The sequence below is a fragment of the Chelonoidis abingdonii genome, chromosome 24 (genome assembly GCF_003597395.2).
Source record: "Chelonoidis abingdonii isolate Lonesome George chromosome 24, CheloAbing_2.0, whole genome shotgun sequence".
Taxonomy (NCBI): Eukaryota; Metazoa; Chordata; order Testudines; family Testudinidae; genus Chelonoidis; species Chelonoidis abingdonii.
In genome coordinates, this window is record NC_133792.1 from 15,595,961 (window position 1) to 15,608,080 (window position 12,120).

A 12,120-nucleotide genomic window follows, 5' to 3' on the forward strand; every position below is an offset into this window, starting at 1 on the left:
CTGCTAACTTTGTTTTCCTGTAGATTTTCTTTCTTGTAGACTTTTGCAGTCTTTCCACTGATATCTGGTTCAGTATGCAAATAGGCATTCATTGTGAGGCATGCAACACAATACTCATGGTCAGGCAGAGAGATAAGCAATTGTTACCTCCTATCTGAAAGGAGCACATCCAAGGCATGTCACGTGCTGGTGAACCTGCCTTAACTCCTGTTAAGAACATAATTTTTAGTACAGATGCATAATTCCTTAGATATTATCCATTGATATGGTTTGCAGTGATTATGAAGACCAGTGGTTTCTGGGTTTTTGGTTGAGATCTCATATGCTGCCCTTTCAGGAACTACTCTGCAGATATCTGACCCAGTGCGTCCCTGTAAAAACCTGTGCAACCCCTGTGCCCTCTGCCAGTTAAAACCAAGGAATCCCCTTGGGCCACATACCCTCAAGAGTGGTGTATGTGTTTCTTTTTTTGTTTTTTTTGGTATGAAACCTTAGTCTGTAGTGGACATGGTTTCCGTGGGGAAGTTACCTTCCCCAGCAGGGTCTCAATGAGGTGTTAATAGGAGAAAGAATAGGGTCTTGGGAAGTCAGAGGAATGTGCAGCCATAAACCAGACAAAAAAACATCATAGAGGTTTCTGTGTCCTAGATCTGAGTGTTTAATATCAATAGGGAGCATAAAAAAACCTGCTATAGGAAGTTTAAGATGTGACGGGCAGTTTGGGGCCCAGATTTTAACCTTACTGAAAAAACTTGAATCAGAGCAGACTCTAAAAACAAATCTGTAGTTTCAAGAAGCCCAGATATTTCATGTCTGAGGCATAGACCACTAAGCTATCCTCTCCAGAGGGGTGTGTATTTAATGTTGGCATTATTTTTAAAATGTTGCATGGCATTTTAGTTGTACATTTTTACAAAGATGAAAGAAGACATGTTCCTAGCTCAGGAGAATTTAGTCTTGGGCAAGACACAGGACAGATATGGGGATTACTGAGAAGTGAGAGGGAGTTTTATGGGTTGTGGGGAGGAGAGAACAGGCTCTTGGGGAGTGAAGACAAGAGGACTGTTCCAAACATAAGGGGCTGCATAATAGAAGGCATGACGCAAGAATTACTGGGTAAATTTTATGCTCTGTGTTAAGCAGCAGGTCACACTTGATGATCATGGTGGTCCCTTCTGGCCTTAAAATCTATTGGTTTAGAAAACCGTGAAGTCAAGAATGAGAGAGACTAATGGAGAAGTGAAGTAGAGGGATTGGGGCAATTGTAGGGGAAGATGAGAACGGAGATAAGCACGGCCTTGTAGGCAAGAATAAGCAGAGATGGTAAGGAAGTCAAATATGAGGGATTTGGGGTGATGTTGGTGGCAATGAAGGCAGGTGACTTTGACAGTGTCATTAGCATGCTGTGTGGTCTTTTGCAGGTGATGAGAAGACCCTTCCTCCAGCTCCAGTTCTAATATTGCTCTCTACGGATGGAGTGCTATGTCCATTTTACATGATCAATCAAAACCCAGGTGTCAAATCGCTCATAGTGACCCCAGAGCCACTGTCAATAGAAGGGGAGAGAGCACCAAAATCAGCAGGTGGGTGCTCCCATGTGTGGGGAAGAGGCCTTTGCTTTAATTTGTGTCACTTTGAAGTACTTAGCTGTTTAAGCTTGCTATCCAAGTAGTTGGAGGGTGACCACCAGGAGGCTTTTGTGGAATAAAACAAGCCTGTGCCCCAGCATGTAGAGCGAAGGAAGCAGCTCGTGATGGTTTCCATGCGCAAGGTTCCATTCCACCAGCTGTGTGAATGTGCATAGCACTCACTAGTCTTGGTGAAGGACTAAAAGCATTTCTCAAAGTGTACACTTATACCCAGTCACTTTTGGGGTACAGGGCTGCAACTATATGGCAAACCAACTGCTGTAACCTGTATCTTTCAAGAAGGCATCTTGGGCACTCTCGTTTTGGTGTTGTGTATCATTTGTGTTGCAGTAGCACCTAGGACCTCCTCAGTCATGGGTCCTGTTGTGCTAGATGCTGTACTAACACAGAACAAATTGAGTGCCTGTCCTAAAGAACTTTTCTGTTGTTTCTGCATGGGGCCATGACGTGCGTTAGATGTTTTGTTTGTGATCATGAGGTCTCAGATCAACTTCAACGATAGCATTGGGAAACTGATGGGAAGTAAATAGTCTTAATAGACGTGTTGAGCCTATTACAGTGTGTGTAAAATGTAGATTAGGGGGCTTCTTGTGCCAGCCTGGGCAGATTAATTCATTCTCTGTTTCACTTCCCTGTATATATGGAGTGATGTTTCAGTGCAAAGCTACCCGTTTCTTCTTTAAATCTAAACATTTGCTTTTACCACTTGGAACAGAACACTTAGCTTGGCATTGTGCCTCTTGTTGCATCCACAGTAGACTTGTGCACTGGCAGGCTGCTTTATTTGGGATGAAACAAACCACGTCAAAACTAATGGATGAATGGCAAAACCTTTTCCCTGGAAATTCCAGACTAAATTAATTCAAAATGGCTTGGGAAAATGATAGTATCGAGCAGGTCTTGGGCTTTGTCCATTCAATATCTCAGCGGTTTGACTTGGAGGCTGAAACACCGTCATCCTCCCTGTCATTTTGTGATTGACTTTTACTGTCCACTTGCAATACTTCCTTCCTTTAATGATAGAATATTAATTTGGTCCAATTGTTTTTCTCCAGGAAGTACTGCCACAACCCCGACCACCCCTCCTGCTCCTTCAAAGTTTGAAACTGCACTAGTTGTCACTCCTGCCACAGCTTCACCTCTTGCTCCTGCATCTTCAGCCTCTAGTCTGCTTTCTGCTGGTGGTGGAGCAGCCACTTTTTCCTTTACATCTTCAGCTGTAAAGATGTCCGGCTCTATGTCTGGAGACCCCCCACCATATCCCTTTGCATCAGATGTTTCCAAGCAAGCTCTGGGTTCCAGTCTAACTGGAGCAGCTGCATTCTCTTTTTCTTCCAAAGCTTCAGTGACTCCTTTCCCCGCTGCAGGCCCCATGGCAGCTACAGCCAACTCCTTCTCTTTTGGATCTACAAATTTTAAACCAACTACAGACAGCGCACCTGTGCCACCACTGTCTACCACACCAGCCGGTCTGAAACCATGTTTCACCCCTACAGCATCTACTGTCAAAGTAATCCTAAGCGAGAAGTAAGTACAAGCTGATGGCTTATGTAAAGAGTGGGCAGTGGTTAAACCAGTTTGGGAATGTGTAGCATATGGTGATAGTTACTATGATCAAACAGCTATTTCCAGTTTGTGTTTTTTTTCTAAGAGGGTCTTCTATGCTCCAGATGGAGTTCTGAGGAACACCTTCACTTCTCAAGGCTTTGTCATAAGTACGAGGTTGGAATGGTGAAGTTGTCATAAGTTGTATTTATAAAGCAGCAAAACTAGCAAGCTGGTGCTGTGCAATATATCTAGTGCTTTTATCTTAATCTTGTCTCTTGGCTTTTGTTAATACTGGTGAAAGGTACCAATTTAACACCATTGCAATTTGAAATTCGCTGTGTCGAGCAGGTACTGCATGGTGGTAGCAGTGCAGGCCTCCTCCGCTGTTCACTAGTGTGCCTCACCCCTGACCTAGGGGTGAGAGTAATTGTTTTCAAGGGCCCTATCATTCTTTTTCTCTCTACTGAACCTATCAGTGAGAGGTAACAATTTTGTTTTTTTTATGCTGACATTTGCTCATTGAGAACTGGACTTGAGACTTCCCAACTCTCTTCACATGCAATTGGAGGGTAACTGCTTCTGATCAATATCCATATGAATTGGATTTGAGTCACCGGTGCAAAAAGTTATTGTGGCTCCAAAGCCTTCTGTCTGTCCTCACAGATATTTAATTCGCTTAACTCACTTTATTGTAAAGGGAAGAGACTAGAACCCCAAGGGAAATGTTAATTGGAGCAGAGGTTTAATGAGATCAGTTCTTTATATTTGTGTAAGGAAATTTCTAATGGTTCTAAGAATTTATTTTTAAATTCGAAAATCTACTTCCACTAAGATCTTTGGCTGTGGGTTTTAAAGCTTGTTTAAAGTTAGTGTTAAAGACAAACAAAGTGATCAATTCCTGAATCAGCTGAATATTCATCTCAAGTGCCGGTCCTGGTTTTTAAGATAAATGGACGTTCCTGTTCTCCTGCAGCATTTGCCTTTTAAAGGTAATACCTGACACACCTTAACAGTGCCAGCACTAGTTTCATTTGATGTATAGCTCAGGTTTTAAGGCTGCTGGTTGTTAATTTTCTCTGTGCCTGATGTAACTAGGAGTGGGATGATTTCTAGAATTGAGCAATTCCCTGATCCAGAGCTGAGTCCTACACAACTCTGGCAGTTCTGTGGGAATAGTCTCCACACAGTTCTGCTCTGGTGGTTGAGGCACCAAGAACCAAGTATCACATAACCTTCACCAGTAGCAGAAAACCATTCTTCTTCATGACGTTGTCTGCAGTTACCCATTATAGCAGCCACAAACCATGTCATGTGAGCCACAGAATCTTGTCAGAATAGATTGTCTGGATTACATATACCTCTTGAATCCAACATTCTGGAATGAGGTGTAAAAGCCCCTGTCTGGTGACTGTCCCCGAGTCCACTTTGTCCTTTCACCATTTTCCCATTCTCTGAAAACACCACCTGCTCCTTCTGCTATGCAGTCTCATCCATATTCGCTAAATGGCTTCTTCCCATCTTCACTCCCAGCTAGAACGGTACTTGGTGTCTGTGTCCTCTTTAGGTGTTAATGCTTCATTTTGGGTATATGCGGAGAAGTTATGCCCAATTCAGGGTGCTGAAATATTTGCCATTTTGTCTTTCAGGTTCACTGCCATAGACACATCTGCTTCTGCTGGCAGCAGCAGTCACAACAGCTCCACGATGTTTTCATTCTCCACTACCTCCAAACCTATTCCTGGAGGACCCCTAAGCCAGTCCACACCCCTCTCTGCTTCACCTGCCACCCCAATGAAGGCATCCACCCCTGTGTCTGCAACAAGTATGACATTGAGGCTAAGGCTCGATTCTTGTTTTTGCAAATTTCTATCTTACCAGGTATAAAGTGAGCATGAGAGGTTTTCTCTGTGCTGCTTTTAACTAGTGCAGATGGGCTATGGTTCCTGAAGTCTCCCAGTTTTCAGACTGCAAACTATATAGTGCAATGGGCCTAATACTGGAACTGGAAGAGTTTCCCCTTTGCCTCTCATTCCTCACAGAGATAACTATTCATTGTCTCAAGTAACTCATTTAGCTTCGTATCTTCGCCTAGAAGCTGTTGCATGTTCAGTGGACTAGTACGTCTCATTATATTGCCAAAATGTGTTTGCTCTGCTGCAGTGACTTAATGCATTACCTACCATCTCTAATGGCCAGAGTTAAACTGATCACAAATGAAATTAAAGTAAATCTCATCCTGTTAAAAACTTAATGTTCCATTTCTCATACTATCATGTGACTAGCTGTCTCTGACAGTTGTTGTCCAGGATTGAAATAGCAGGGGTAGGAGAGGTCAGATTTGCAAAGAACACCTCTACCCCAATATAACGCTGTCCTCGGGAGCCAAAAAATCTAACCACATTATAGGTGAAACCATGTTATATCGAACTTGCTTTGATCTACCAGAGTTCGCGGATTTCCCCACCCCCCAGAGCGCCGTTTTACTGCATTATATCTGAATTCATGTTATATCAGGTCACGTTATATTGGGGTAGAGGTGTAGTAAGCTCTATCAGGATCCTAGCATTGGGCTAAAGGATGTCGCATGTTAGTACTGAGTAGTACTTGCAGTTGGGAGAGAGGAATTCTTGAAGAGCACTTATCTGTTCTATTGCCAGTCTAGCCCATTGGTCTCACTTTCATGAGAGTCAAAGTTCATCCAAACTACTCCACAAATTAAGTGTGTGTGGAATTTGGGGAACATGCTTGCCAGCCTGGAACCTGTTCTCCAGTTCTAAGTTACCTGTCCTGTGTCTGAGGTCTGAGAGCAGGGGTAATGGATTTGGCTTATAGAACCTTGCTGACTTGATGTAGACTGATGTGTCATTTTACAGGGATGGACTTGCTGAAATGCGCTGTTAGGGTTTGTATCCTTCCTTCTAGTGATCAGAATGTTCCCAATAGTGGGCATGTCCCATCTCCAATTAGCAACCTGTTTTTTAGATAACTGTGTGTTTGTCTATAGTTATTTCTCTCTTTAAATTCTAGTGGCGCGGCCTGCTCAGAATGTGCCTGCAGCATCTAATCTACTGAAGACAGCCAGAATCACCCCACCTGCAACAAAATCAATCTCCATTCAGGTTAGGAGAACTTGAGCTGATTATACAGGAACTGAGAAATTTCACTGGCCTGTGATTTGCTTTAGTCTTGGACTGATTTAATGCTGTTAAGTCAAGGGACCAGTGAACTAAGATCCAAGTCACAAACTACCAAAATTAGAATGATATGCTGTGTAATTTTGGGAAGCTGGAGCTCTGACATGGTTTGGAGTCTGATGTAATAAACAGAGCTAGAACTAATGCTTTGTGCTGCGTGGAAATGTGGAATCACATCTTTTTATCAGCAGAAAGATGTAATTCTTTGAAAATTCTAAGCTGCTTTGACTAACAATATTAGAAAATATCGTGAAAGGGATAACTCCAAGTGGTGCATGAAGATTTAGCCATAATTTCCAACAGCTTTAATATGTTCAGTGTGGTTAAATCTCTGCAGCATTGTTTGAATGCTTAGATATCATTTTCAGTTTATTGTTTAAGTAAACATTTGTGCTTGTCAGAGTTGTTCCACAGGACACTTTATGCATCTTAAATTACTTTATACACAAACCATTTCTAGCAGCAGATGTTGGTTGGTGATAAAGATTTTAATTTTGATAAGTTTACATTCTCAACACCTGGCTTTCTAGGGAAAGTCAGCATTGCCCAGCACTGGGTTAGAGAAACAGGTCCATCAGTGGAAGGATTCGGACCCTGTCATAGCAGGAATCAAAGAGGAGGTGAGATTTTCAAGGATTTTTGTCTTCCAACTTCTAAAAAGATCACTCTACAGGCATGTGGTCATCTGTCACTCTTTCATATTCCATTAGTGTCCTTCAGTACTTAGTTACCATGGGAGATCTTTCCATTATACTTTGAACCACTTCTTTAAACACTATTGCCCCTGTTTGGCTGCTTAAACTGCTAGCATTAAAGTTATGTTGGGAATATAGGGCTCTCTTCCTTGGATTGGAGGGGAATGCAAGAGGCTTGCCTTTGTCTGTCTGTAAATTATCATGTACTCATGGCTGTATAAATACATTAGCTAGCCTCAGAGCAGTGACATTTGTTCCAGAAGCAGTCATGTCACAGTGGTTGAACTTCCTTTACCATCTGGCTCTGTAGATTGCCCATTTCCAAAAGGAGATGGAAGAGCTGAAAGCCAGAACTTCTAATGTCTGTTTCCAAGTCGGCACTGCCGAGGAGATGAAGTGGCTGCGGACAGTGTCTCATGACCTTCAGACCTTTCTCTTGGAGATTAAAGAGACAACAGAGGTAAATAGCACAGCAGAACTTCTCCCAAATGTTTGCGCATTGGTTGAGACCTTCAAGGCTAGCATTTGGGGATAGGCATCTTTGCTTAAACCTGTTAAGTGCTGAGATGTCTGGAAGTGCTGCTTCAGTGTGCGTGGGCATACCCAGTTGTTCCTGAAAGTAAACACTTTTGCTGAACTTAGTGATGCAATCGGCACTGTTAAGGTCTTTTGTTGAAATCTGGCGCATCTCCATCTGTTCACAGTCCCTTCATGGAGATATCAGCATTTTGAAGACTACCCTGCTGGAGGGCTTTGCTGGGGTGGAAGATGCTAGAGGACAAAACGAGAGAAATCATAACTCGGGATATTTACATCTGCTGTATAAGAAACCATTGGATCCCAAAAGTGAAGCACAGCTTCAGGTATAAAACCTGCTCACTAACTTTAAACTGGAATTTTAAAATAAAATGCCACTATTGAGGCTTAAATGTAGGTTGCCCAGAAGCTTTGCCCTGCCACACTCACATTGCTTCAGCACAGCATAACAACAGTAGGATTTCGTAGTGTCTTTTAAAGATCTCAAAGTACTTTGCAGACATTACACCTCTAAAACTGCTATGTGATAGGTACTTTTCCCCATTTTAGATGCGGGGAACTAGAGACATACAGAAGTGAAGTGTCCTGCCCAAGATTAGAGTCATTGGCAGAGCTGCAAATAGAGCTCCTGTCTCCAAGTACCCTAGTCTAACCAATGACGTTTACTTAAGTGAATTTTTTTGGCCAGTGCCAGTAAATTTTTTTAGCACTTCATAAAACGATCGTTTCAGAATTATTTTTATCTTTTTAGCAAATGCTTTGCAGAGCAATTTGATGATTTATAATGGCGTACAGTATTGTGGTTAATTTCATGGATGGCAGAGCATAAAACTAAATGGTGTTCTAAATGCCTGATTGCAATGGAAAATTTCCCAAAATACTCAAAAAGGCTTTGAAAGAGATGAAAGAAACCAGGATAAAATACATTCTGCCCCTCCCTCCCCTCCGCCTTCCCCATCCCTCTTCAGGGCAAAAAAGCAACATTGAAAGGTACTATGACAGATATGGCAATCTCCTGAAGTATCTTAGGGCGATTTTACTGTACTAAGTTTATGTATCATTGTGGGCCAGGGATTATATGTTCTACCACGGAGAATGATGACCACAGTCATCCAGCAACTAAAAAGTGTGTGTGTGTTGGGGGGTGATTAGGCAAATTCATTCTGATTGTAGCACCTCTAGAGAGATACTACTACCTGGAGAAGCTAGCATATACTGGTTTAAACGGGATTATCCAGAGGCTAACAGGCAAAGAAAGGACTTTTGCATGGATATCCTGAGGTTTAAATTGATTCAGAGCATGCTTTCTGGTCCAGCAAATGGACAGAACCTACTCTCCAAGGCGGACCTCAATCCTTCCTGGGAAGGGCTGCAAGAATTTTTGCCTATGGAGGTCCCATAAGACTGATAGGTGACCTCTGATAAGCTTTCTAGCATGCATATAGGAACTTCTGTAGTTTTCAGTAATGCTTCCTCTGTAATGCTTTCATTGTAAGAATAATTATGCTTGCCTAGAATGAGCTGTGTGTTAACTTATAACTGGAGGCAGTTAACCTGTTCATAGCCTTTGGAGAGAAAGCAAAGTGCAGATGCAGGCCTCTGTAGGCAGTCTGGCTTGCTGGGGAACTCGGTGATCAGGAAACTGTGCAGCCTGAAAAACCCCCAGTCAGGAGCGATGCATGTCTCCGTATAAGAGAGGTCATGGCTTATAGCTGGAAACCTAAGAGTGGGTGCCCTTGCTGGGCCATGGAGGGGGACCACAGGTACAGTTGCCCTAAACCAGGAGTCGGCAACCTACAGCACACATGCCAAACACGGCACGCAAGCCGATTTTGAGTGGCACACTGCCATGGTCCTGGCCCTCAGCCCCCACACCTCACCCCCAGCTGCTCACCGCTCTCCCCTGCGGGGGCAGGAGGCAGAAGCTTGGTGCTGCGCAGCCAAGCTTACTCCCCCAGCATGATGCTTTCCTGCCCCTCCCCCTCTCCTTTTGGTTCTTTTACAGGGTCTTTAATTTACTTAATTGGATTTGAGAATCCCATAGAGAATTGAAAGATGACTCTCTTTTTTTTTTTTTTTCTCTTTGGTAGGAAATTAGACGCTTACACCAGTATGTGAAGTTTGCTGTTCAGGACGTGAATGATGTTCTGGATTTGGAGTGGGACCGGCATCTGGAACAGAAAAAAACCCAAAAGTGAGTGAGTGAAATTGGAATAGAAAATTAATCTCTGTCTGAGGAGCACGCTAATGAATTAAGAATAGGACATTAATAAATAGACAAAAAGCATTTTATGCTTACCACTCCAAAACTTTTTCAAAGACTTTGTGAACAACGTTTGACTGAGCCATTTTTACCTGTATTTAAAAGTTCAGACTGCAGACTATTTAACTGTGACTGACTTTGCTATATGCTTTCCAACAAATTCTGTACATGCAGTAAATTCCACTTTCCGAAATCCCTGTAAAATAGGCTTTGTACGCACTAAACAAATCCAGGGGAGACTGGTAATGAAGCCTTTTTGTTGAACAGGTACCTACACTTTAAATGAATAAACTTGCAATGTACAACGAGAAATATACAACTGACCTGTGCTGCCTTGGTATTCAAACCAAAATGTGGTTTGGGGGCTGAAGTCCACTTAAGCCAGTAGCTGAACTAAACCAGTTTCCTGTGCACATGCACTTGCAGCTAGGTATCTAATGGTCGTCTCTTCTGCTCTTGGTTTTGTTTTTTTTCCTGATGTTTCCAGGCGCCTGATTGTTCCTGAGCGAGAGACTTTGTTTAACACACTTGCTAATAATCGTGAAATAATTAATCAGCAGAGGAAGAGGCTGAATCACCTGGTGGACAGCCTGCAGCAGCTCCGCTTATATAATCAGACTTCTCAATGGAGTATGCCTAGTGACACGTCTTCTCTTAGCAGTTCTCAAAGGTATGTGTAATAATTGGAGGTTGCAGCAGGAAGTGTATTGAGCTAAGTCTCTTCCCAATAGTAATGTCTGAAAGTTCATGTCCAAGACAGACTTAACAATCATGCTTTGTAGATATCATAACTGAGTGCAGGAGATGGGGGTGGGGGGAATCTTCATAAATGGGCACTGGCTGTAAATGTGCAAATTTTGTTCACCGGTAACACAGGTGCTCCTCAAATCGTCTTGAAAATTAATTCTGTTGTATTTTGTGGTAGCTTGTTTTTAATATATCTGTGTGTCTATGAAAGATGGTCTTTCACAGTAATGAAAACATTGTGAAAATGTAGCCTCAGAAATGATCTTCTATTGTCATGTCTCGTGAAGATTACAATAGAATTTTAATTTAGGACGAGAGGGAATTTGTTGGCCATTTGATTTTTTCCCATAAGTAACTTTGGGCCCTGGTGCATCCAGTTAAATATTGCAACATCTAAAGAGGTTTTGGTGACATTCAACAATGGCTGTTCTAAAGCAGAGTCATTGAGGCATATGCAGCTAGTCAATCCTGTGTCCTTTAGCCCTTGGTGAATTGGGCAGCAAGTTATGGTGTTTCCATGTGAGCCTGTGGTTCCTTCTCATTCCCATACAGTTGTTTCTGTGGGGCAGCGATATGCGGTACTTGTTTTTGATTTCACTACTGTCTTTTTTCAGCTTTGACAGTGACCTTGAGAGCCTGCGCAGTGCATTGGTGAAAACTACCTTGGAATCGTATGCTAAGTCCCTGCCAAAAGCACCTGGTAACTCGTTGTTCTGTTTTTTTCCCCACCTGCACGTTCTAAAAATGACTTGTAATTGAATCTCCATGGTTTCTATAGACTAGTGATATTTTTTTTTCATTTTGCAGCTAAATTGTCCCCAGTTAAACAGGCACAGCTGAGGAATTTCCTAGCGAAGAGGAAGACTCCACCTGTGAGATCCACTGCTCCAGGTAAACCTTTGATACATTAGGAATCTGAAACATGCAAGTCTTCCCACAAAACTTGTTAATATCTTGCCTTATCTATAGAAAGAAACATTCCTACCTTAGTCCCTTGTATTCATCACTTCCCCAAAAAATGGGCTTCTGTCGAACTAATTCTAGCAAGAAGCTTCCTTTCCCCGCTCAGACTAGACTAATGAGCGTTCCTTTTAGGGGCCAGTCCTCAAAGTTGGACTTCTTATTTTCAGTAACAATAGTGCTGTTTGCTAAACCGTTAAGAAAAGGAACCTAAATACCAAATGGAGGCAAAGTTAGAGGGAAACCCTAATTCTTAACTGTTTTCTTCATACTAGTGTTGGTTATTTCTGTGTAATGCATCTACACTGCGAAAATACAAAGAACGCTTTTATAAGCCCTTTCACAAAAATGCAGAGTAAAACTAGTTGTGAACCATGATCATGCAAAATACTAAGTATTTAGATGTTGTTTTAAGCTTAAATAACATCTAAATATCTCTTTATGGCAGAGTGAGTGAGTTATGTCTAGCACCTAGCAGCTACAATCATGGACCAGGACCCCTTTTGTGCTAGGTGCTGTACAAATAC

The 12,120-nt window shown here is 42.3% G+C and overlaps 1 protein-coding gene across 6 annotated transcripts in view; it reads left to right on the forward strand.

Annotated features, from left to right (window-relative positions):
* NUP214 (nucleoporin 214) overlaps positions 1–12,120 on the forward strand; it is a 74,721-nt gene that overhangs the window by 13,646 nt on the left and 48,955 nt on the right. For 5 of the 6 annotated variants that reach the window (XM_075060659.1, XM_032797688.2, XM_032797689.2 and 2 more), the window contains 11 exons: positions 1,422–1,583; positions 2,705–3,176; positions 4,844–5,019; positions 6,225–6,316; positions 6,922–7,011; positions 7,397–7,546; positions 7,791–7,949; positions 9,714–9,817; positions 10,374–10,556; positions 11,248–11,333; positions 11,441–11,524. In XM_075060659.1, the coding sequence (XP_074916760.1) occupies positions 1,422–1,583; positions 2,705–3,176; positions 4,844–5,019; positions 6,225–6,316; positions 6,922–7,011; positions 7,397–7,546; positions 7,791–7,949; positions 9,714–9,817; positions 10,374–10,556; positions 11,248–11,333; positions 11,441–11,524 (1,758 nt within the window). The remainder of the gene's footprint in view (positions 1–1,421; positions 1,584–2,704; positions 3,177–4,843; positions 5,020–6,224; positions 6,317–6,921; positions 7,012–7,396; positions 7,547–7,790; positions 7,950–9,713; positions 9,818–10,373; positions 10,557–11,247; positions 11,334–11,440; positions 11,525–12,120) is intronic. The other variant, XM_075060657.1, reaches the window with a different exon arrangement.